Source organism: Coregonus lavaretus (assembly GCF_964263955.1).
Source record: "Coregonus lavaretus genome assembly, chromosome: 31".
In the NCBI taxonomy this organism is placed as follows: domain Eukaryota; kingdom Metazoa; phylum Chordata; class Actinopteri; order Salmoniformes; family Salmonidae; genus Coregonus; species Coregonus lavaretus.
This window is the reverse complement of record NC_140018.1, coordinates 21,298,458-21,322,532: the sequence shown is the minus strand read 5'-3', so window position 1 is coordinate 21,322,532 and position 24,075 is coordinate 21,298,458. Positions and strand designations below refer to the sequence as shown.

The 24,075-nt window shown below is 41.4% G+C and overlaps 1 protein-coding gene and 1 long non-coding RNA gene across 3 annotated transcripts; one reads left to right on the top strand and one right to left on the bottom strand.

Annotated features, from left to right (window-relative positions):
- Window positions 1–414: 414 nt before the first annotated feature.
- On the bottom strand, window positions 415–23,668 carry LOC311107099. The gene is made up of 3 exons (XR_014610400.1): window positions 22,608–23,668; window positions 4,370–4,443; window positions 415–4,265 (listed from the first exon to the last, which is right to left on the bottom strand). It is a non-coding gene; the product is annotated as an uncharacterized lncRNA (long non-coding RNA).
- On the top strand, window positions 7,750–13,209 carry LOC311106900 (peroxisomal biogenesis factor 3-like). Of its 2 annotated transcripts, XM_084149285.1 has the most exons (12): window positions 7,750–7,924; window positions 8,189–8,320; window positions 8,514–8,595; window positions 8,679–8,722; window positions 8,841–8,962; window positions 9,265–9,331; window positions 9,474–9,528; window positions 9,700–9,850; window positions 10,033–10,103; window positions 10,191–10,322; window positions 10,866–10,962; window positions 11,066–13,209. In XM_084149285.1, the coding sequence occupies exons 1-12, from the start codon at window positions 7,852–7,854 to the stop codon at window positions 11,147–11,149; spliced, it is 1,110 nt and encodes a 369-aa protein (XP_084005411.1). In that variant the 5' UTR covers window positions 7,750–7,851; the 3' UTR covers window positions 11,150–13,209. The 2 variants fall into 2 exon arrangements, with proteins under 2 accessions (XP_084005411.1, XP_084005410.1); XM_084149284.1 differs by having other exon boundaries at window positions 7,751–7,924; window positions 10,866–13,209.
- Window positions 23,669–24,075: the final 407 nt, after the last annotated feature.

The following is a 24,075-nucleotide window of genomic DNA, read 5'->3' as shown; positions in this document are numbered from 1 at the left end:
CTTCTCATTAACACTGCCGGTCCCCCATGTGGAGGTGACAAATTGAATGTATTTTAAAGGATTTTTGCTGGCATACATTAGCATAGTAATTGGGAAGTAAATGGTGTTTGGTAAGCAGGAGAAGCTTGAGCAACATGCAAGGCTTCGTCACAGCCAATCAAAAGTATGATAACTACAAACTTGCAGGCGGAAATGCCAGAGACTGAGCACAAATAACATTACCGCTCAATGCGTACTGACATTAGTGGAAGTAAAAGCAGTTTAAATGCAGCCTTTCTGTTCTCCAGGCCCCAGTGGGTGGAAAATCATAGTGTGACACCAAGCTGCTCATTCAGCGGGCACAAGATGGAGGCCCAAATATAGCCCTGCATTGTGACTCCAAGTGCTCACTGTGGTGGCTCTCAACCCCTGCACCCTCCAAGCACAGAAAATACGGAGTACAGATCCTTTGGCAAGGTGTGTGTGTGTGTTTCTCTGCCGGATGTGTGGGGGCGGGCGGCTGAGCATGTGTACTGTGCCAGTCTTAGGCAGGGATCCTGAGTGGTTCTTTGGCCGTAGCAGCAGAGCTCTACTTGAGTGACCTTCAGGGGGGGTTGGATGGTCAGAATGTAGCCAAGGGCATGACATCGCTCATCTAACTCGCCACTGCTGCAAGCATTAAACATTTAAAACCTTTATGAAGGAATGAATCATAACACACAAAGCCAGAGGGAACTGGAGAGAGATTATTGTAAATCAATCAAATGTATTTATAAAGCCCTTTTTACATCAGCAGATGTCACAAAGTGCTATACAGAAACCCAGCCTAAAACCCCAAATGGCAAGCAATGCAGATGTAGAAGCACAGAGGCTAGGAAAAACTCCCTAGAAAGGCAGGAACCTAGGAAGAAACCTAGAGAGGAACCAGGCTCTGAGGGGTGGCCAGTCCTCTTCTGGCTGTGCCGGGTGGAGATTATAAGAGTACATGGCCATTTAAGGCCAGATTGTTCTTCAAGATGATCAAACGTTCATAGATTATTACGTGATTAAGATCAATAACATGACAGCCTGTAGGTGATAATCACTGTTCTCTTATTCTAGAATAAACTCTCAAACACCAGTCAGTTACTAACAATCACAAATTAAAATTGTCCAATTGGACAAATTATCTCTATATATAGCTATAATGATAGCTAGGAGTTCACAATTCTTCAAACTTACATTGTCACCTTCATTTTGGATTTCATCCACAACATTTTAAAGGGATAATCAACAGTTCAAATAATAGCAAAGCACACACCCCGCCACAGTTTTGGTTAAAAGAGACTGAGGGATGGGGCTGGCGAAATGAAAGCACTCTCAAATTCATACACAGAACTATGGACTGACCTTCCATGATATCCAAATTATAGTTTTAACCATGTTTTGAGGCTATACAGTGTTTGTTTACAATTGCATTGTTTACAGAGTAAAAAAGCTTTTATTTTGGGGTATTTATAAGTTATTTTCTTCAAGAATCAATGAGTATATATCATTCATTTAAAAGTTTTAAAAAATGGATGTAAAAATTACAGATTGCCCATTTAACATATACTGTAAATTGGGGAATAAACTACATATAGCAGTTGAACTAAATAGCAAAATAAAGATGAAATATTGCTGATTTAAAACAGACACTAAAGAACAATAGTTCAACCTAAGTATGTCAGAGTGTGGAACAGCCATTTGGAGCTGGTTTCATGCTCATGTACCATCTGATGCTGCCTGGCCTGTTAGTTCCTCTGTTCCTGATCCTGTCCAGGGAAGGAAACACTTAGGGTTTTAGGCTGGGTGATGCTGCCTGCCTGCCCGCTGTAAGTGATGGGATGGGGAGGAGTGTCAGGCTGACTCTCCCACACAGCTGTGCTCTGTGCTACAAAAACATGCTGGTTGTCACACACCAAACTGCAGTCCTCATGTGAGAGTGTTGGTGGTTACAGTGACTAAGATTTAAAGAAAACAGAGGGAGTGGATGGAATGGACGTTGGTCTTCTATCTGATCTGAAATAAGTGTGTCCCTCTCATTGAAATATGATCCCTCTGCAGTGGTATCTGGTCTAGTCGCTCAGTAGGTGAGACAGGAATGTCTGTGTGGGCACTTCCACTCTTTACTATTCAGTGTTCCTTCTCCCGCTGCGACTCCCACTGTATGAACACGTGTTTGTTCTTCAGCAGAAGAAATCACAAAACTTAATGGCACTTAATACATCACATTTTCAAAGAAGAAGAGAACCCCACCAACATATTGTACATGACGCAACTACTTAACAATCCAAGACATGCATACCAAACCCAGAAACTATCACAGACATGATAGACTAAAGTATGTGGACACCCCTTCAAATTAGTGGATTTGACTATTTCAGCCACACCCATGGCTGACAGGTGTATAAAATCGAGCACACCGCCATGCAATCTCCATAGACAAACATTGGCAGTAGAATGGACCGTGCTGAAGAGCTCAGTGACTTTCAACGTGGCACCGTCATAGGCAACAACGGCTCAGCCGCGAAGTGGTAAGCCACACAAGCTCTCAGAATGGGACCGCCAAGTGCTGAAGCGCACAAAAATCGTCTGTCCTCGGTTGCAACATTCACTACCGAGTTCCAAACTGCATTTGGAAGCAACGTCAGCACAATAACTTTTCATCGGGAACTTCCTGAAATGGGTTTCCATGGCCGAGCAGCCACACACAAGCCTAAGATCACCATGCGCAATGCCAAGCATCAGCTGGAGTGGTGTAAAGCTCACCGCCATTGGACTCCGGAGCAGTGGAAACGCGTTCTCTGGAGTGATGAATCACGCTTCACCATCTGGCAGTCCGATGGATGAATCTGGGTTTGGCGGATGCCAGGAGAACGCTACCTACCCCAATGCAAAGTGCCAACTGTAACATTTGTTGGAGGAGGAATAATGGTCTGGGGCTGTTTTTCATGGTTCGGGCTAGGCCCTTTAGTTCCAGTGAAGGGAAATCTTAATGCTACAACATACAATTACATTCTAGACGATTCTGTGCTTCTAACTTTGTGGCAAACGTTTGGGGAAGGCCCTTTCCTGTTTCAGCATGACAATGCCCCCGTGCACAAAGCGAGGTCCATACAGAACTGGTTTGTCGAGATCGGTGTGGAAGAACTTGACTGGCCTGCACAGAGCCCTGACCTCAACCCCATCTAAACACCTTTGGGATGAATTGGAACGGCAACTGCGAGCCAGACCTAATCGCCCAACATCAGTGCCCGACCTCACTAATGCTCTTGTGGCTGAATGGAAGCAAGTCCCCGCAGCAATGTTCCAACATCTAGTTGAAAGCCTTCCCAGAAGAGTGGAGGCTGTTATAGCAGTAAAGGGGGTACCAACTCCATATTAACGCCCATGATTTTGGAATGAGATGTTCGACAAGCATACTTTTGGCCATGTAGTATTGCAGTGGGAAATGGCCTCAAGGGGCAACACTGATTTGAAATAAAGCGGTCAGATCCATGACGGCAGAGAGAGAGCTCCTTTAGAGTTTTCTGATTTAGAGGGGGCCCCGGCACCTGCCTTATGCTCAGCTCATCCCAGACCCAGGGTGCTCGGAGTGAGATCACATCTGGGTTAGATGACGACATGGGGAGGAGGAGGAGGAGAACCCAGACAATAGTGCTGACCAGCCCAGTCGAGCCAGTTGTTTACTTGGAACTGTACACTAATAACCATAATGAGGTCAGCAGCAGCTCCCCACACAGGAAAGCCAGAGAGAAATGAAATCAAGCCACTTTACAGGCCCTGGATAGTATCCACTGTCCATCCAAACTATGCTGTAAGGGTATAAAACACTGTCAATAATATGAAAATAACCATGAGTGCTGATGCAAAAGGCTGAATGAATAAGTGAGAAGATGAAAAAGTCAATTTGAATCCTTTGTCAGACAGACAAATCCATAGGACACATTGGTTGTGTTCCAAGTCTGTTTCAGGAGAAAGCTTTGTTAGCTACTCCCTTTGCCTCATGATCGTCCTCTGCTCCTCACCTCATTCCTTAACGACTAGAGCCCCCTGCTGGACATCAACAGTATCTCACTCCTTCTTTAAATAATATAATAATATGCCATTTAGCAGACGCTTTCATCCAAAGCGATTTACAGTCATGCGTGGAGACATTTTTGCGTATGGGTGGTCCCGGGGATCGAACCCACTACCTTGGCGTTACAAGCACCGTGCTCTACCAGCTGTGCTACAGAGGACCTTCCTTGTCTTGGGCTTGGGGGCTGAAAGAGAAGGGAAAAAATCCAACTTGCAGGCATACTGTAGGTGAAAATACTTAAGATACGTATGTTACTGAAGGTTGCAAGATAACAGTAGCAGATCTTACCATTTTGGTTCTCCTGTTTATAAAAAGGTCTTCAGCATTTCCATTGCTTCTTCTGCTCTTAAACATGAGATACACTGAAAATGAAGGAGTATGTATTTGAATAAAGTATATGAATGATCCTATTCAACTATTCAAATCAAGGCTTCTGCATTGATGAGGATGCATTTGAACACGGATGCATTTCTACAAGATGCTGTAAACACTAGACTGTAGCTTAAATGATGACCTAGTGTGGGGTAGATCACCAGAGTTATGTCTAGAACAGATCCACAGTCACCAAACCTGTCATTATTACACCCATACACCACCAGAGGAATGTCTGTCTCACTGTTAAGGCAAAACAGATAATGACATATACTCTGACAAGTACTATAGAGGAATTATCAAGGTAATAACCCTCACAATGAACATACACAAATGCTACAGTAAACCCCAATGGGTAAACTCAAGTTTACTGGTTGATGAGGTCAAGGATCCTGATCAGGCGAAGAGCTCCTTCACACATGGCTTCTGATGCATGGCTCCACAGTCACATAGAGCATCGTTTCCCAAACTCGGTCCTGCCCCCCCCCCCCCCCCCCCCCCCCCCCTCTACAAAAACACTTTTACTTTAAGAACAGTGCAGATGCAAAGTTTGGTAACAGAATGATGGTTTGTGCATTTTGTGCCCTCATTCGGTTACCAAATCTGCACTGTTCTTCAAGTAAATGTGTTTTTGTAAAATGTTCTGTGGAAATTGTTAAAAGTTGTCTTTGTGCATAGAGTTGTATGGTTTGTTTAACTTAGCAATTATTGTTTTTTGTTTGGCATACATTTTAAAGTGAAACATCTGAGTCTCAGCATCATTCTGTTACCATGGAATTTCCCCACTCATATTTTGTTTCATTCACTTCATTTCTCCCCTTACATTTACATTTTAGTCATTTAGCAGACGCTATTATCCAGAGCGACTTACAGTTAGTGAGTGCATACATTTTCATACTGGCCCCCCGTGGGAAACGAACCCACAACCCTGGCGTTGCAAGTACCATGCTCTACCAACTGAGGTACACGGGGCCCATGCCAAGGATTACATTGTTGTAGACCATGAGACATCCAACAGGTACCTCTCCATTCTCCAAAGTTTATTTTACATGTAAAGAGGTGGAGATTATTATTAGCAGACCATTACAAATAGTTTGGTGTTGTAATAATTTACTGGTGGGACTGTCCTGTCTAGCCACAATGCGCCTTTAGTCGTCGCTGTTTCGTTCCTTTCGTTTTACTTAATATGAAAACGCAAAGAAAATGTTCTCTACAAGTTAGTTAAAACGCTAAATATGATGAACGAAACTGCTACCACCAACGGCACAAATTATGTCCTGTCCATATGCCTATGTCAAATGTACCATGTCAAAGGCACTGGCCATCCATCTCTGTAAGTCAAAGGCACATTGCTGAAAGTATGTTTTTCCCACATTCTCTGTCCCCATGTTGGATGTACAAATGAGAAACTACATAAATTAGATGATGCCACAAACACACATCAACTATCAGAATGCTCAAGCGACAGCGTTATAAAATCATCGCTTCCTGGAACCCATTTATGGCGCTTGGGTGCATTGAGGGGGAAGATAATATTGGACGGACCACTCAGTAATTTACAGATGATCGCAGAAACACCGATTAATCGATGTCGCTTTGGTCAGTGTTCTGCTTCGCACCTACGTGTTTGACAACTAGCAGCTAGCCACCTAGCCAGGGAGAGGCTATACCAAAGACAATACAGTATGAAGAGAGGCTAAAACTGCTTCTCCAATAGAAATAGAAATATTGGTTCTACAGACAGATTAGTGTTCAATTTTCAGCAGTAGGTATTTGCTTTCCAAACTGCATTCTTCCCGCGATTGTATTTTGAAATCTGCAAAAGGCAAACTGACAGCGCAACCAACCATAGATATATCATCCATAGTCGGCAGTTCCCATTAAAATCAGGACTGGCATCCAATGTCAATGTACCCAGGAGTATAACAGTCAAATTGCCAGGGTAAGAGGTTACAAACCCTTCTATGGATTATATGTCTATGGCCACAAAGCAACAAGCTGTACTGCGGCCTTCCCGACTGTAGGCATACCGGTAACTGCCAAAATAAAGAAAACACTTGAGTAAACAACAGATTCAAAGTACATGTTATGGTGTGGGGTGCATTTTGCTGGCATGGTTTAGGTCCACCTGTAGAATCTATGCCAAGGCGCATCGAATCTGTTCTGGCAGCTCGTGGTGGTGCAACACCCTAAAACACTTTATATTGGTGTTTCCTTAATTTTGGCAGATAGCCTACCTGTATGTGCTTGTGATAAAAACTTAATCCACTGTTATTTTTTATAAACTGTTGATCCTCTGTAGCTAAATGATGCTCTCTGGTGTATTTTGAACATTGAGAGCAGGCTCCTGTGGTTGGATAACAACAACAAAAAACGTTTTTTAATCTTATTTTTTGCCTCTTGGGCGCAGCCCTCACTCACACAATTGACCAGTCATATTTATTAATTTATTATGCAGTAAAAAAAAAAAAAAAAGTGATTTTCACCTAAAATGTAGGTCTATAACTGCGGCATTCACGTCTACATTTTTTTGTACAAAATTAAACGTACAATTGAATGACTGAATGATTCTGAACAATCTCCCAAGTCCCAATTTTGGCAGACAAGTTTCAAATTCTCGTTGACGTTTCTAGCCACAAGAACAAACTACAGTCGTGGTCAAAAATTGAGAATGACACAAGTATTGGTCTTCACAAAGTTCGCTGCTTCAGTGTTATGAGATATTTTTGTCTGATGTTACTATGGTATACTGAAGTATAATTACAAGCATTCCATAAGTGTCAAAGGCTTTTATTCACAATTACATTAAATTTATGCAAAGCGTCAATATGTGCAGTGTTGACCCTTCTTTTTCAAGACCTCTGCAATCTGCCCTGGCATGCTGTCAATTAACTTCTGGACCACATCCTGACTGATGGCAGCCCATTCTTGTATAATCAATGCTTAGGGTTTGTCAGAATTTGTGGGTTTTTGTTTGTCCACCCGCCTCTTGAGGATCGACCACAGATTCTCAATGGGATTAAGGTCTGGGGAGTTTAAAGTCTGGGATTAAATTCATTTTCATGGCAAAGAGGGACTTTGCAATTAATTGCAATTCATCTGATCACTCTTCATGACATTCTGGAGTATATGCAAATTGCCATCATCAAAACTGAGGCAGCAGACTTTGTCAAAATTTATATTTGTGTCATTCTCAAAAAATTTCTCCACTCGACTCTCGCTGAGCGACGTACGTCACTAATTTGGGCACAGGCGTGTCCTCATAGCCCTTTGAGCTATACAGTAAAGCCTCTCCCAGTCCCACCTAGGAATCAAGTTCGTGTCATGTGCGACTGTGGAAAATAACACACTTGGGTGCTTTATTTATTGTATTTTATAAATCTGCAATCGTCTCAAGAATGTTTTCGTCTACGTGGAATTTCCTGAAACGCCACAAAAGGAAATTTATTTTCGCTGGTGCTTTTGTCGGAGGTAAGCTATCAAGCTAACGTTAACGTAACCTAGTTAGCCATCTGCTAGCCAGGAATGTTTACCTGTGTGGGTCTAGATTTGAGCAGAGGTATTTTATGTCAACTATGACGATGATGCATTTATGAAGTTACGTTATATCTAAATGGCTAGAAAATGTAATTACATGAAAGATAATCATAATAAATCGAACAAGCTGATGACCGTAACGTTAGCTAATGTTGCTGCATTCATTCTAGCTAGCTACATTCTGCCTGCCTGTTCCAGGTGTGTACTTTCTTGGTAAATATGCCCAAAAGAAAATGCAAGATATACAGGAGCGTGAGGCATCAGAGTATATCGCTCAAGCCCGACATCAGTTACACTTCGAGAGTAACCAGAGAACGTGCAACATGACAGGTAGGCTACAGTATTGTCATGCTGTCTTGACTGATACGGACCTCACCTTTAGCCTATTAACAGTAACAGTCTCTGAAATCTCCTGCCACGCTCATTATGTCAAATGATTGAGATACTGCTGTGTTGATGATTCATATTCATATTTGTGCAGTTTGAAACGCTGTTGATGCTTGTTTTTTGTTTTTATTTACAGTGTTGTCAATGCTCCCTACATTAAGAGAAGCCATTTTACATCATCTAAACTCAGAGAGCCTCACTACACTGCTGAAGAGCAAGTAAGTGATCATGACCACTTGCATCATAGCTCAGCAAAATTATTAGTTTGAAGTATTATTGACATCTCCTGTTTCTCTTCTAGACCAGTAAATAAACTTGAAATATGGGAGGACCTGAAGATTATCAGTAAGTTATTATTCCTAAACAGCAATTACTTTGTGAATCAATAACTACAGTGATTTAATTTCTTGATGTACTGCTAGCTGTCATATGGCAATCACTCCTCTTTTTCCCATACCCCCAGGTTTCACCCGAAGTGTCGTGGCTGTGTACAGTACCTGTATGTTGGTTGTTTTTCTCCGTGTTCAGCTCAATATCATTGGTGGCTACTTATACATGGACAATTCTGTCAGCAAGAATGGAATGGTAATGCTTTAATCTCTTGTACCCTATGGGGCAGTTTCAATTCCTAGACACATATTAAGCCTAGTCCTGGACTAGAAAGCAAACTCAATGGAGAGGCTCTATATTTTATTTATTTACCTTTATTTAACCAGGTAAGCCAGTTGAGAACGAGTTCTCATTTACAACTGCGACCTGGCCAAGATAAAGCAAGGCAAATGCTTTTTCTTTCATGAATTAGCTTAATCTGTGTCCAGAAAACCGCCCATAAATGTTGAATGTGAGGTGGTCTATGCATGCCATTTCTGTGTTTTGTGCTCCACCAGATGCCATTGGCCCCTCCAGACGTGCAACAACAGTACCTCTCCAGCATCCATCACCTCCTTGGGGATGGTAAGAGACATTCATGTCTTTCTGAAATAGCTAGGCCTGTAGTATAACAAGTCTTCTCAGATATGCTATGTTGACTAGCCTACATTAGTTCCATATGATGTAAAACGTCCTTACATTTGATGCGTTCTCTCTCACTCCCAAGGGTTGAGTGAGATGATAACAGCGGTGAAGAAAGCTGTGCAGAACACATTAGGCGGGTGAGTCAGACAGTGCCAACCACATGCACACAATGCACCTCAAACCACATTAGGAGGAGGATTGTTAAGTCATATATGATGCTTTTGCCTGACTGCCAGTGACCGTGTCTCTGTGTCGGTCAAATCAAATTGTATGTATTTTTATTATCTCCCCCCCCCCCCCCCCCCAAGGGTGTCCCTGAAGCAGAGTCTGTCCCTGCAGGAGCTGGAGCAGCACCTGAATCAGATCAGAGCCCAGGTGGAGGAGGGGGAAGGGGTTTCCACACACAGATGTCTCTCCTGGTACATGATGCCTGATGAGGAGAATACTCTGGCTACACAGGTATCAGCCCTCACCTGCCACTGCCCCTGGGACTACTCACAGCTCCACTATGGGGATCTGTTAATCTGATCATTACTGGATTGTCAACCATGGTCAGAGTAATGGTCATGAACTGATGCACATTATACGACTTGATGTATTTTCTTCTTGTTTATTTGGGCTTACACTGGGGTCTACAACAGGCCTGTCGTCTGACGGAGAATGATATCACTACGATAAAGCTGCTCAATGAGACAAGAGACATGCTTGAAAGGTAAGACGGGCCTAAAACGTATTGAGCCTTATTTTGAGAGGCTTGTTTTGTGTGTGTGTGTTGAACTGTGTCCTCTCTGTCCTCTAGCCCGGACTTCGGCACTGTACTCAACACTTGCCTGAACAGGGGCTTCAACCGTGTCCTTGACAACATGGCAGAGTTCTTCCGGCCCCCACCGGGACCACAGGAAGACTCCACCCCCAGCACTACACCTGATGGGTCAGTTTTTTTGTGGATGAATTTAATTGCCAGCAATTGATAAAAGGTCATCTTATCGTAGTAAATCACTTTCTGAATGCCAGATTTTATTTTATTTATTTATTTAACCAGGTAAGCCAGTTGAGAACAAGTTCTCATTTACAACTGCAACCTGGCCAAGATAAAGCAAAGCAGTGCAATAAAAACAACAACAACACAGAGTTACATATGGAATAAACAAAACGTACAGTCAATAACACAATAGAAAATCTATATACAGTGTGTGCAAATGTAGTAAGTTATGGAGGTAAGGCAATAAATAGGCCATAGTGCAAAATAATAGATGTGCAGAAGATGATTTGCAAATAGAGATACTGGGGTGCAAATGAGCAAAATAAATAACAATGTAAATAACAATACGGGGATGAGGTAGTTGGGTGGGCTAATTACAGATGGGCTGTGTACAGGTGCAGTGATCGGTAAGCTGCTCTGACAACTGAAACACAACCTTTTTGTAGGAAATAAATCTGCCTATCAATTCATGTCCTCCAAAATCTCTTCCAGACTCTTGCATGTAACTCTACCAGTTGCCAAAATCATACCCATTGTGAATGGACAGATCCACTCAATCTGCAGTGAAATACCAAGTCAATTTGTACAGGTAAAAGCTAATTTGACTTGTGGAAGCATTTCCTTCATTTTTCAATCCCAGCAAGTTTCAAGAGGTCTTGACTCTAAGACTTTGACACCTTCCCTCTTTCCAGGATCTCCTGATGATAGACCAAGTGAAGGAGTTTTCTGCCAATGTGTATGAGACATTCAGCACCTCCCATGAACTGCAGAAATAAGGGAGTGGACATATTACTTGTAGACCTGGACCTCTCGGCCTTCTCTGTATCTCTGCATGACGCTGTGGACATCACGGATGGAGGAAGAAATGCACTCATTCTCTGTACCAAGTCAGAAAACTCAAGAGGATTGGGTACTTGGAAAGTTACTGTTCCCTGTCCTTGGTGAGAGAACTGTGTTCCATTGTGGAATGAAGGGTTGTGAACGCCTACTCTTATCTGGAGACTTCAAGGTAAAAAACCCACTGCATCTTAGGAACCTGAGTTTTTGTCCTACCTTTACTGATCTGTTCCCCCAAGGCATAAAAAGTCTTAGAAATTCAGCCAGACAGCCCTCCCTGAATCAAGTCACTTTCCTGTGTCATTATGAAAAATGAAGACAAGCCTTATCCCACTTTATATAGCTGTTGTTTTGATACATTAAAGCTGAAGTCCGCCAAAGGAGCCACTGACCGCCCCAGGAGCATTTGTTGTTTTTATTTTGAGGAAATTAGCATCCAGCATTGTGGTATAAAAAAAAAAATCGTAGTACATACTCTGCTGTTCTATCATGCGTGCAATGATGTCTGAGGGATATTTTTATTTTGTTGTTTGAAGTAATGTCTTTGTTGTAATATGTGTTGTTCCACCAATTAGGTGCCTTTTTGAGTAGTGTAACGTTGTGAGAAAAACCTTTGAGGAAAACCCCCCCCAGTTTTACAGTATTTCACCTAATTTTAACAATCTGTCATAAAGAGCACACATTCAACTTAAACAATTTTACCATCTCAACAGGTAAAGATAAAAACCATAGTAAGTGCCTAATTAAGTGGCAAATAAAGTAACATGGTTGACTATAACAGGATTGAAGACTTCATCTTAAATCAGCCATAAATCCCCTTGTGATTGGGGAATGGAAGCTTATGTGCAGCAGGAAAGGGCAATTGAATTCAAGCTTAAAACATTTTTAGCCTGTCTATCTATGGGTAACAGGGTTGACGTGTTATGCTCAACTCTCTGTTTTCCACTACAAAACACTAGAAAATTGCCAAAAAGAGTATAACCAGTTCACCTGCTTTCACACTATGATTTGACCTTAAAATTAGGGACAGGCTTATTTATATTTTTTTTAACCTTGAATCACAAATAACATGAAATTCAATATATCAGCATTTTGACATGACCATCATTGTCTCACGTCAGATCAGTACAGATTGCTGTCGCACTGTCCTGAGACAGAGGGACATGTCAAAATGCTGAATTTTGGCACGCCTATTTAGATACATCTGATTTATGGAATTCTCTATGTGGTCTATATTTAAGGGCACTTATTTTAATATAACAGGCTTTTAAAATGCAGTATTTGTGCACAATTTCTACTTAAAATATAAATCGGCACTCATCCTTTGACCAATATCGCAAATGGACTCGGCACTTTCACTGCTATGGATTGCAGCTTTAAGCATAACAAAGTGAACCCACTGTCAGTTTGAGTTTAAACGGTTGTCTTATAGTTTTTCCTTTCTATTACTGTTGTTGAGGACTCAATCTACACTGAGTGTACAAAACATTAGGAACGCCTGCTCTTTCCATAAGACTGACCAGGTGAATCCAGGTGAAAGCTATGATCCCATATTGATGTCACTTGTTAAATCCACTTCAATCAGTGGAGATGAATGGCAGGAGGAGACAGGTTAAAGAAGGATTTTTAAGATATCCAGTGCTGTGCCATCTAGGCTGCAAGTCCTCATTCAACCTCTAGGTCTACTTTCTGTTCAACAATGTTCAGTACTTCACTGCACTATTGACTTTATCTTCTACTTTGTCTCTTTCTTTGCAATGTCATCAAGGTTTTTTCTTAAATCATGGAAATTGGAAATGTTCTCATACTGTATTTCTGGTAGGGAGTGGGTCTTAAAGTTAACCTTGAGGTATCATTGACCTTGTTTGTTTGGGTACTGGAAGTGAGAATGTAGGCCTGTCTATTACGTCTTTTGTAACATGACATTCTGAATGACAACAGAAAATGTAAGTACTGTAGCATTGACATTGAAAATAATAAAATAACATGATTTAATATATTCAGTATTACTTTGGTTTGTGTTTCCTAATATAAATGTAGGTAATTATTTTATGTGACGACTTTGCTTCAGGATCATACTGTAGTGTCTCTTTAGAAGTTCCTTTGCTCAGCAGCAGAGGGCAGCACAGAACTGTAAGGACCAACACTATTATGGACTCTCCCATGATGTCAATACTGCCCCTGCCAATAAACATGTAGAATTGTTCAAGTAGGCTCCATCTCTATCAAATGCTTTTAAGGACAAACACATTTGATTAACTTCCTTGGTCTTGTTTATTTTACAAATGTATCTCCCACTATAGTTAAAGCTCCAAAGTGACCTATAACATACAATATTTTGTGTAGTTTGCATGTTTTTGCAACATATCACCATTTATTACGAGTTCTAGAAAATACTGATGCTAAACAAAACCTTAACCTTTGTTTCCAAAAAATATAAAGTGTGATTAGATGTAAAGTATTTGTTGTATTTAGAAGATGTTATCTTGCCGCTATATACTAAAAACGATTGAAAGGGATCATAAAAGTAGTAAGTAAAGAAATAAAGTACATGTTCATATCAAGTGAAACATGTACTGCACTGACACAAATTACTGATGATTGGCTGAAAGATATTGATAACAATAAGATTGTGGCAGCTGTATGGTTAGATTTCAGTGCAGCCTTTGATATTATTGACTGTCATTTGTTATTGGAAAAACTCATTGTTATGGCTTTACATCATCTGCCATATTATGGATAGAGAGCCATCTATCTAATAGAACACAGAGGGGCTTCTTTAATCGGAGCTTCTCTGACGTAAAACATGTAAAGTGTAGTATTCCAAAAGGGAGCTATCTTGGCCCTTTACTGTTTTCTATTTTTCTAATGATCTACCACTAGCCTTAAACAAAGCCAGTGTGTCTATGGATGCAGATGTTTCAACACTATACAGTACATTCAGAAAGTATTCACATCCCTTGACTTTTTCCACATTGTGTTACAAAGTGGGATTAAAATGGATTTAATTGTCATTTTTGGTCAACGATCTACACAAAATACTCTGTCAACGTGGAAGAAAAATTCAAACATTAAACATTTATGAAAAATAAAACACTAATATATCTTAATTAGATAAGTATTCACCCCCTTGAGACAATACATGTTAGAAACACCTTTGGCAGTGATTACAGATGTGAGTCTTTTTGGGTAAATCTAAGAGCTTTGCACACCTGGATTGTACAATATTGGCCCATTATTCTTCGAAAAAAATTCTTAAAGCTCTGTCAAGTTGGTTGTTGATCATTGCTAGAATGCCATTTTCAAGTCTTGCCATAGATTTCCAAACCGATTTAAGTCAAAACTTGAACTAGGCCACTCAGGAACATTCAATGTCGTCTTGGTAAACAACTCCAGTATATATTTGGCCTTATGGTTTAGGTTATTGTCCTGCTGAAAGGTGAATTCATCTCCCAGTGTCTGTTGGAAAGAAGGCTGAACTAGGTTTTCCTGTGCATAGCTCTATTCCGTTTCTTTTTACCCCCCCCCCAAAAGAAAAAAACTCCCTAGTCCTTGCCAATGACAAGCATACCCATAACATGATGCAACCACGACCATGCTTGAAAATACACTGCTCAAAAAAATTAAGGGAACACTAAAATAACACATCCTAGATCTGAATGAATGAAATAATCTTATTAAATACTTTTTTCTTTACATAGTTGAATGTGCTGACAACAAAATCACACAAAAATTATCAATGGAAATCAAATGTATCAACCCATGGAGGTCTGGATTTGGAGTCACCCTCAAAATTAAAGTAGAAAACAACACTACAGGCTGATCCAACTTTGATGTAATGTCCTTAAAACAAGTCAAAATGAGGCTCAGTAGTGTGTGTGGCCTCCACGTGCCTGTATGACCTCCCTACAATGCCTGGGCATGCTCCTGATGAGGTGGCGGATGGTCTCCTGAGGGATCTCCTCCCAGACCTGGACTAAAGCATCCGCCAACTCCTGGACAGTCTGTGGTGCAACGTGGCGTTGGTGGATGGAGCGAGACATGATGTCCCAGATGTGCTCAATTGGATTCAGGTCTGGGGAACGGGCGGGCCAGTCCATAGCATCAATGCCTTCCTCTTGCAGGAACTGCTGACACACTCCAGCCACATGAGGTCTAGCATTGTCTTGCATTAGGAGGAACCCAGGGCCAACCGCACCAGCATATGGTCTCACAAGAGGTCTGAGGATCTCATCTCGGTACCTAATGGCTGTCAGGCTACCTCTGGCGAGCACATGGAGGGCTGTGCGGCCCCCCAAAGAAATGCCACCCCACACCATGACTGACCCACCGCCAAACCGGTCATGCTGGAGGATGTTGCAGGCAGCAGAACATTCTCCACGGCGTCTCCAGACTCTGTCACGTCTGTCACATGTGCTCAGTGTGAACCTGCTTTCATCTGTGAAGAGCACAGGGCGCCAGTGGCGAATTTCCCAATCTTGGTGTTCTCTGGCAAATGCCAAACGTCCTGCACGGTGTTGGGCTGTAAGCACAACCCCCACCTGTGGACGTCGGGCCCTCATACCACCCTCATGGAGTCTGTTTCTGACCGTTTGAGCAGACACATGCACATTTGTGGCCTGCTGGAGGTCATTTTGCAGGGCTCTGGCAGTGCTCCTCCTGCTCCTCCTTGCACAAAGGCGGAGGTAGCGGTCCTGCTACTGGGTTGTTGCCCTCCTACGGCCTCCTCCACGTCTCCTGATGTACTGGCCTGTCTCCTGGTAGCGCCTCCATGCTCTGGACACTACGCTGACAGACACAGCAAACCTTCTTGCCACAGCTCGCATTGATGTGCCATCCTGGATGAGCTGCACTACCTGAACCACTTGTGTGGGTTGTAGACTCCGTCTCATGCTACCACTAGAGTGAAAGCACCGCCAGCATTCAAAAGTGACCAAAACATCAGCCAGGAAGCATAGGAACTGAGAAGTGGTCTGTGGTCACCACATGCAGAACCAGTCCTTTATTGTGGGTGTCTTGCTAATTGCCTATAATTTCCACCTGTTGTCTATTCCATTTACACAACAGCATGTGAAATGTATTGTCAATCAGTGTTGCTTCCTAAGTGGACAGTTTGATTTCACAGAAGTGTGATTGACTTGGAGTTACATTGTGTTGTTTAAGTGTTCCCTTTATTTTTTTAAGCAGTGTATGAACAGTGGTATTCAGTGATGTGTTGTGTTGGATTTTCCCAAACATAACGCTTTGTATTCAGGACAAAAAGTTCATTTCTTTGCCACATTTCTTGCAGTATTACTTAAGTGCCTTGTTGCAAACATTAGGCTTCCTTCTTTTCACTCTGTCATTTAGGTTAGTACTGTGGAGTAACTACAATGTTGTTGATCCATCCTCAGTTTTCTCATATCACAACCATTAAACTCTGTTTTAAAATCACCATTGGCCTCATGGTGAAATCCCTGAGCAGTTTCCTTCCTCTCCGGCAACTGAGTTAGGAAGGACGCCTGTATATTTGTAGTGACTGGGTTTATTGATACACCATCGAAAGCCTAATTAATAACTTCATCATGCTCAAAGGGATATTCATCTACCAATCGGTGCCCTTCTTTGCGAGGCATTGAAAAACCTTCCTGGTCTTTGTGGTTGAATCTGATCTGTGCTTGAAATTCACTACTTGATTGAAGGACCTTAGAGATAATTGTATGTGTGGGGTACAGAGATGGGGTAGTCATTCAAAAATCATGTTAACCACTATTATTGAACACAGAATGAGTCCATGCAACTTATTATGTGATTTGTTAAGCACATTGTTACTCCTGACTTTCTGAAGGCACTGTACATGTCAGCACCCCCAGCTAGTGAAATCTCTGCAGCCCTAAACAAAGAGTTGCAGTCATTTGTAGAATGGGTTGCTAGGAATAAACTAGTTCTGATCATAACTAAAACCAAAAGCATTGTATTTGGTACTAATCATTCCCTAAGTACTTGACCTCAGCTGAATCTGGTAATGAATAATGTGGCTGTTGAGCAAGTAGAGGAGACTAAACTTATTGGTGATACCTTAGATTGTAAACTGTGATAGTCAAGGCATATTGATTATATTGTTGTAAAGATGGGGATAAGTATGTCTGTGATAAAGAGCTGCTCTGCATTTTTAACATCACATTCGACCAAACAAGTCCTGCAGACTCTGGTTGTGTCACATCTTGACTATTGCCTGGTTATATGGCCAGGAGCTGCAAAAAAGGACCTAAGAAAGCCCAGAACAGCATGTCAGTCTCTCCTGACTCAAAGTAGAGGAGAGATTGACTGCATTATTTCTTGTAAGAAACATCAATGTGTTGAAAATTCCAAACTGTTTGTATAATCAACATACATACAGCTCTAAAACCAACACTTACCCCACCAGACTTGCCACCAGGGGTCTATTCACAGTCCTCAAATCCAGAACATACTCATGTCAACGCACAGTATTGTATCAAGCGATGGTTGCATGAAACTCACTTCCAACTCGGATCACTCAGGCAAGTAGCACATGTATCTTAAAAAAACAAGTGAGGCAAAACCTCACAGCACAATGCCACTGACCTTGTATGACCTAAAAACCTGTATGTACAGGTAACTGCCAAAATAATGTAAACACTTGAGTGAATGAGGGATACAAAGTATATTGAAAGCAGGTGCTTCCACACAGGTGTGGTTCCTGAGTTGATTAAGCAATTAACATCCCATCAGGCTTAGGGTCATGTATAAAAATGCTGGACAGGCCATTCTTTTGGCTACCATGGCTATGCCCCCATAGGATGACAATGCCCCCATCCACAGGGCACGAGTGGTCACTGAATGGTTTGATGAGCATGAAAACCATATACCATGGCCATCTCAGTCACCAGATCTCAACCCAATTGAACACTTATGGGAGATTCTGGAGCGGTGACGAGACAGCGTTTTCCACCACCATCAACAAAACATCAAATGATGGAATTTCTCTTGGAAGAATGGTGTCGCCTCCCTGCAACAGAGATCCAGACACTTGTAGAATCTATGCCAAGGTGCATTGAATCTGTTCTTGCTCGTGGTGGCCCAATGCCCTATTAAGACACTTTATGTTGGTGTTTACTTTATTTTATCAGTTACCTGTATATGCTGTATATCAGTCATACTCAAATGGCGGACTGCGGTCCGTGTTCGGACCCAGCAAAGGGACAAAAAAGGGGATAGATCTGAAGTCGGTGGTCTCCATCCCCACAGATGGAGCTCCAGCCATGATAGGGCGGCAGGTAGCTTAGTGGTGAAGAGCGTTGTGCCAGTAACCGAGATGACGCTGGTTCTAATCCCCGAGCCGACTAGGTGAAAAATCTGTAGATGTGCCCTTGAGCAAGGCACTTAACCCTAATTGGTCCTGTAAGTCGCTCTGGATAAGAGCGTCTGCTAAATGACTAAAATGTAAATAGGAAGAGGGAGGGGACTGGTTGCACGTTTGAAAGAGGACCACCCTGACCTGACATCTTACCACTGCATCATCCACCAATCTGTCCTGTGTGCCAGTCTGGGAGTGTATGCAGAGGTCATGACAACAGTGATGAAACTGATCAACTTTTTGAGAGCATCATCATCCCTACAGCATCGTCTGCTAAGAGGCTTTAAGACAGAGGTTAATGCCAGCAATGATGACTTACTACTGCACAACAATGTCAGAAGGCTCAGCAAAGGCAGGGTTTTGGAGCGCTTTTGGGACATTCGGGAGGAGATCATATCGTTCCTATCAGAGCAAAAGAGTGAAAAGGCAACTCGGTTTACAGAGTTCTTGGAAGATGTGGAGAAAATGCAAACAGCTGCATTTTTGGCAGACATTACATCACATCTTACTGAGCTCAATGTTAAGCTGCAGGGACAGAACAACACAGTGTGTGATTTGATAACAGCAGTCCGGGCTTTCCAGAGGAAATTGGAGATTTCCTGATCACCAGGGAGAACTTGCCACTTCCTAAACGTTTGGAGCAAACCCAGGGAGAGAAAGATGTGCCCCGCCATGGCTCGCTTTGATGACTTTGCTCTTGGAAGACAACTGCTGCTGTTCATACAGAACCCCTTCTTGGTCACAAATGTCACAGAGTTTTCAGAGCAAGCAAAACAGATCTTTAGATGGGTAAATGTTGCATCACTACAAATGGAGTTGATTGAACAGCAAGAAAATGTGGCTTTGAAAGAGCAGGTTGGTGATTGTGACCCTGTCAATTTCTGGGGAAAGATGGTGCCTGCAGCTGGTTTCCCTGTTCTAAACAAAATGGCACTACACATCCTGGCCATGTTTGGTTCCACATACTGCTGAGTCAGCCTTCTCCACAATAAACATTATTAAAACAAATACCGCACCAGGCTCACCAATGAACACCTGCACCAGTGTCTTAGAATTGCACTCACACCATATTGGCAGGAGAAAAAACGGTCATTTGTCATTGATGCAAGGCCCAGAGTGACTTGTGCATGCATGGAACACAGTCTGTGCACTCAGGTGTTCTTTTCTATTGGACTCTCCTTTGTTCTCCATAAAATGTGTACTTTAGTTTATTATTATTATTTATTCAATTAAGAGAAATGCAAGGCCCATGTACATTGGCTCAGTGACTTTTTTTGCATACAGATTACTATGCAACCACTTTTGTTCTTCAGCAATGTTGTCACAAATGTGCACTTTATTATATTTTTGTAAAAAGAGAAACCATAAATTTTTTTAATACATTTTGTTGTACTCATTTCTTAAATTTCTTTGAAGCAGCATGACAAATAGCAATAGCCTACTTACTACTACAATACAGCCTGTACAGTGCACATTTTCACAGTCAAAATAAAGAAGTTGTTTGTAATTCATTCAAATGTATCTGATTGGTCTCATTTAATGTATTTAATAGTAGTCCTGAAAACATTTTATACAAAATCTTGTATCCCAAATCATAATATGGAAAATGGTAAATGTCTTACTATGCTGTACTAGAACACCGATAAATGACAATATCTATTCTATCAGGACCTTTCCCACTTAGGACATTTGTGTGACTGGACCTTCTCAAATGTTATTTGAATACCCCTGTTGTATTTAATATGTTGTATGCAGTACTTGACCTTTTGTAGTTGTATTGTTCTTATTTTACATTTTGTGGCTGTTCTTGTCTATTAGTGTTATGCATTTTGTCATGTTTCATGTTTTGTGTGGACCCCAGGAAGAGTAGCTGCTACTTCAAAACAAACTTCTGCAACAGCTAATGGGGATACAAAGAAAATATCAAATATGAACAAATACTTTTATTTCTGTTGCAATGAAAGAAGGCATGTTCATCACACCCCCACTCATCAGTGTGTCTAGTGATTTGGAAGAGTAGACTGCTACTAGACTGTAGTTTTACATTGTGCAATTTATGTCCTCAACACAGTCAGTGGTTTATGAAACATAGACATGAAAGAAAAGGAAATCCTAAAGAACAAAAGAGTCTAAGATTGTGACTGATCTGTTGGTGCCATAATGGCACTTCTCTAATGGCCCTTGTCAAGGTTCCCAGAGTTTCATAACAAAGCTCTCCAGTCAGAGACCTGGTGCAAGGCTAAATAAAGGACAGTGTGTACTCAAGTCCATGGTTAATATGGGTTAAGTGACGCTAAAAGTGATAGCAATCCTTTGCCAACTGTGTGGCATGGGGTGAAACTGGTCTAGTCATACTGACGAAAGCAGTTTTGATGCCCAAATAAAGGGGTAGTGTAAACATCCATAATGGATGCTTTGTTACATAAAGCAATTACATGTGCTGAGTAATTGTGAGGGTGTTTTCCACAGAGCCTGTTCACAAACAGCTCACCTCCAATCACATGACTTGTTGTGCATGTGCCCTTTGTTGTGTGCTTGCCAGCCAACAGGAAATTCCCCTATCACATGACTGTGGTCTGAGAAGCTGAAGGCATGAAGGCAGACAAAACCTTGTTATTTCAAATCCTGGAACATTATGGCAGAGACTTTTGGTAAATATTTCAGAGATGTTACATCAGACATTTTCCCTGCTCTTTCCTACTCTGAGAATGACTAAGCAGGTTTGTATATTAGAATGTAACAGTACTAGTTTGAATAACTTATTGCAATAGCATGTTGTTACAGAGCATATTGTAGGAAGAGTGAGGTCATTATGTTTATGTCCTCAGACTACTTTCAAACCTCTTTGGTTCTCCAAACTGTATTTTTATTTTTACATTTTATTAACAGATGGTTATTTAATCATAGAAGTGTCTATAATTAAATGGCTATGGTTGCAGAAAATAAAAAAGGGACATTGTGACTGGCATGATATAACAACTCTAACTTTAACCCTAACCTTAACCCCTAACCTTAACCTAACCATAACCAATTAAGTTTAACATGGGTTTCCTGTTCAGTCATGTCCCTTTAGTTTTTCCCAGATAACAATTAATGGCTTTGTTGAGAACTCAATCCTTTGATTTTTTTCTCGATTAAACTGACAGTGACACACAGTAAGGCTGGACAACAGTAGCTACTAACAGATAACACAGACTAATACATTCTGCTATTGTTTGTAGATATCAGTGGCGGTCTGTTCCGTTTAAGATTAGGGAGGACAATTTTTTTTAATGAGCATGGCCTTATTTCTATTACAGCGTATTGGATGACTGTTATTCATTTTCCATTCATCCAGCTCAATGTAACATCAATAGGTTTAGGCTAGCTACTACATGATACTCGAATTTGCCCTATACCCATCATGAGGTTGCTACAACTTAGCCAACAAATGAAAGTTTATAACATAGGATAACAGATCAATAGCCAAATTGGAGTAATCAAGGTGACAGACAGTGATTCATTCAATATCGCCTTGCACTTTCTTGCCTGCATCTAGCTGATCTTGGGTGTAATCATTAGTCCAAACACAAGAGTTTCTATTGGACAAATTCAGGTAGGTCGCTTTCATTCTGTTTGCTGCAGTTTAAGAAACGTTTTGCAACAGAATCGGCGGAATGAATACAACCCTGATCACCCGCACAGTTAACTTTCATAGCAGCCACATACAGCATCATCACTTTGCTAGTTGTATAATGACTTCTCGCATCTACACGCTCTCCTCCTCTCACCTTTTCCCTTCGCTTGTGAACTTCAGTGCACAACACAACAGCTGTCTGTGTCCAGGCACAAAAACCTATTCAAGCCAAACCTTCATATCATAAACGCTAACCGCTACACACCCTACACCATTGTCACCATATTAATGATACAGTCAACAAACTAGAACTAACGTGTTAGTAAACCCACAATCCAATCCATTTGTACAGTGTACAGAAATCAGTTTAGCAGTTACACCGGCGGGCCCCGGTGACAATACATTAATTAAATGGAAAGCTTACCTTGACTTGGAAGAGTTGCAGTGTTGGATAGCCTTAGCCAGTTAGCTAACATAAATAGCATTCCTCTCTGTTTGAGTCAGGTTGTTGAGTAGGAAAAATTTGCTGCATTAGCTAAGTAAGTGAAAGGTAAACTAAGAAGAAGAAGAAACACAACAATATCTTTGATGCTTCTCCTTAATTTTTTCAGAATGTAATTTGTTCAAAACTGTTCAACTATTGTCTTTCTGAGCCAACTACTGACCACACTTTATGCACTGCAGTGGACCTTCATTGCAAAACATTGTGTTGTAATCAGTTATTTGGTGACGTGAAAATATTTAGTATAGTTTTATATAAAAAGGATAACTTTTTTAATGTTTCACAATTTTTATTTTTATGAAATTCACTGAGTAGGATGGTCCTACCCTTCCTCCTCTGAGGTGCCTCCACTGGTAGATATTGATGTGTATGCTGCAATTAAATTATTGTAGTACATTAGTGAAAATGTGAATGTTTTGTGACCCAATTCAGACCAATAATAAAATATTATGTTTATAACACTATCTGTAGCGTTTTATCACTAGTGGGTTCCTATTGAATATCTGTTCTACTTAACTTAATCCCTCAAGCTTAAATGTCTGCTTCTTCAGCAATTAAGGGCGAGTCATCACAACTGGCAATGAATCACCAGAACCTTCCCTGGCAAAATACGTAGTTCACCTTTCTTCCACCTCACGGAGTATCAAACCCATAACAATAACAACCCTTATCACAGTATCACAAGCCTCTCCTGAGGCTGTGGTTTCAAGTGAAATATGCTATTTATTATATCTTTATCACATAGGCATATAGCATGTTAGAGAGAAAGGGTTCCCAACTTCAACTGTAGGCTACCGTAGCTTTATAAATAATAATGAGAAGTATTTCAAACTAATCTAAAAGCAATGTAATCTAAGCCATGTGCTAGACTTGTTTACCAGCCGTGTGTCTTTGGTGTGCTACTCTGTGTTAACAGAGCAGCCTGTTCAGAGCAGAGAGTCCATTTGCTCAGGCCCTGTGTGTGTGTGTGTGTGTGTGTGTGTGTGTGTGTGTGTGTGTGTGTGTGTGTGTGTGTGTGTGTGTGTGTGTGTGTGTGTGTGTGTGTGTGTGTGTATTATTGATTTCTTAAACCAGTCCCTGGAGTAATCTCTGCCCTGAGTCCTGATTGGTCCCTGGCCAGTGTTCTCATTAACTATTCACAGAGTGCTGTGATGATGCACGCTGCAGTCACACCACAGATTGGAGAGATGATGTCACCTCACCTGAGGAATCCCATTGGCTAAAGACCCCCTACTGGCAGGCTCGAGCAGTGAGCATTAATTTGATCCCTACTTCAAAACAGTGAAGTTACGAAAACATCACATGGCTATCCTGGTATGACGTCGCTTCTGCAAGTTGTAAAGAGTATGAGTTACTGTAACAATTAATTAGAAATGAATGCTTTCCAGTA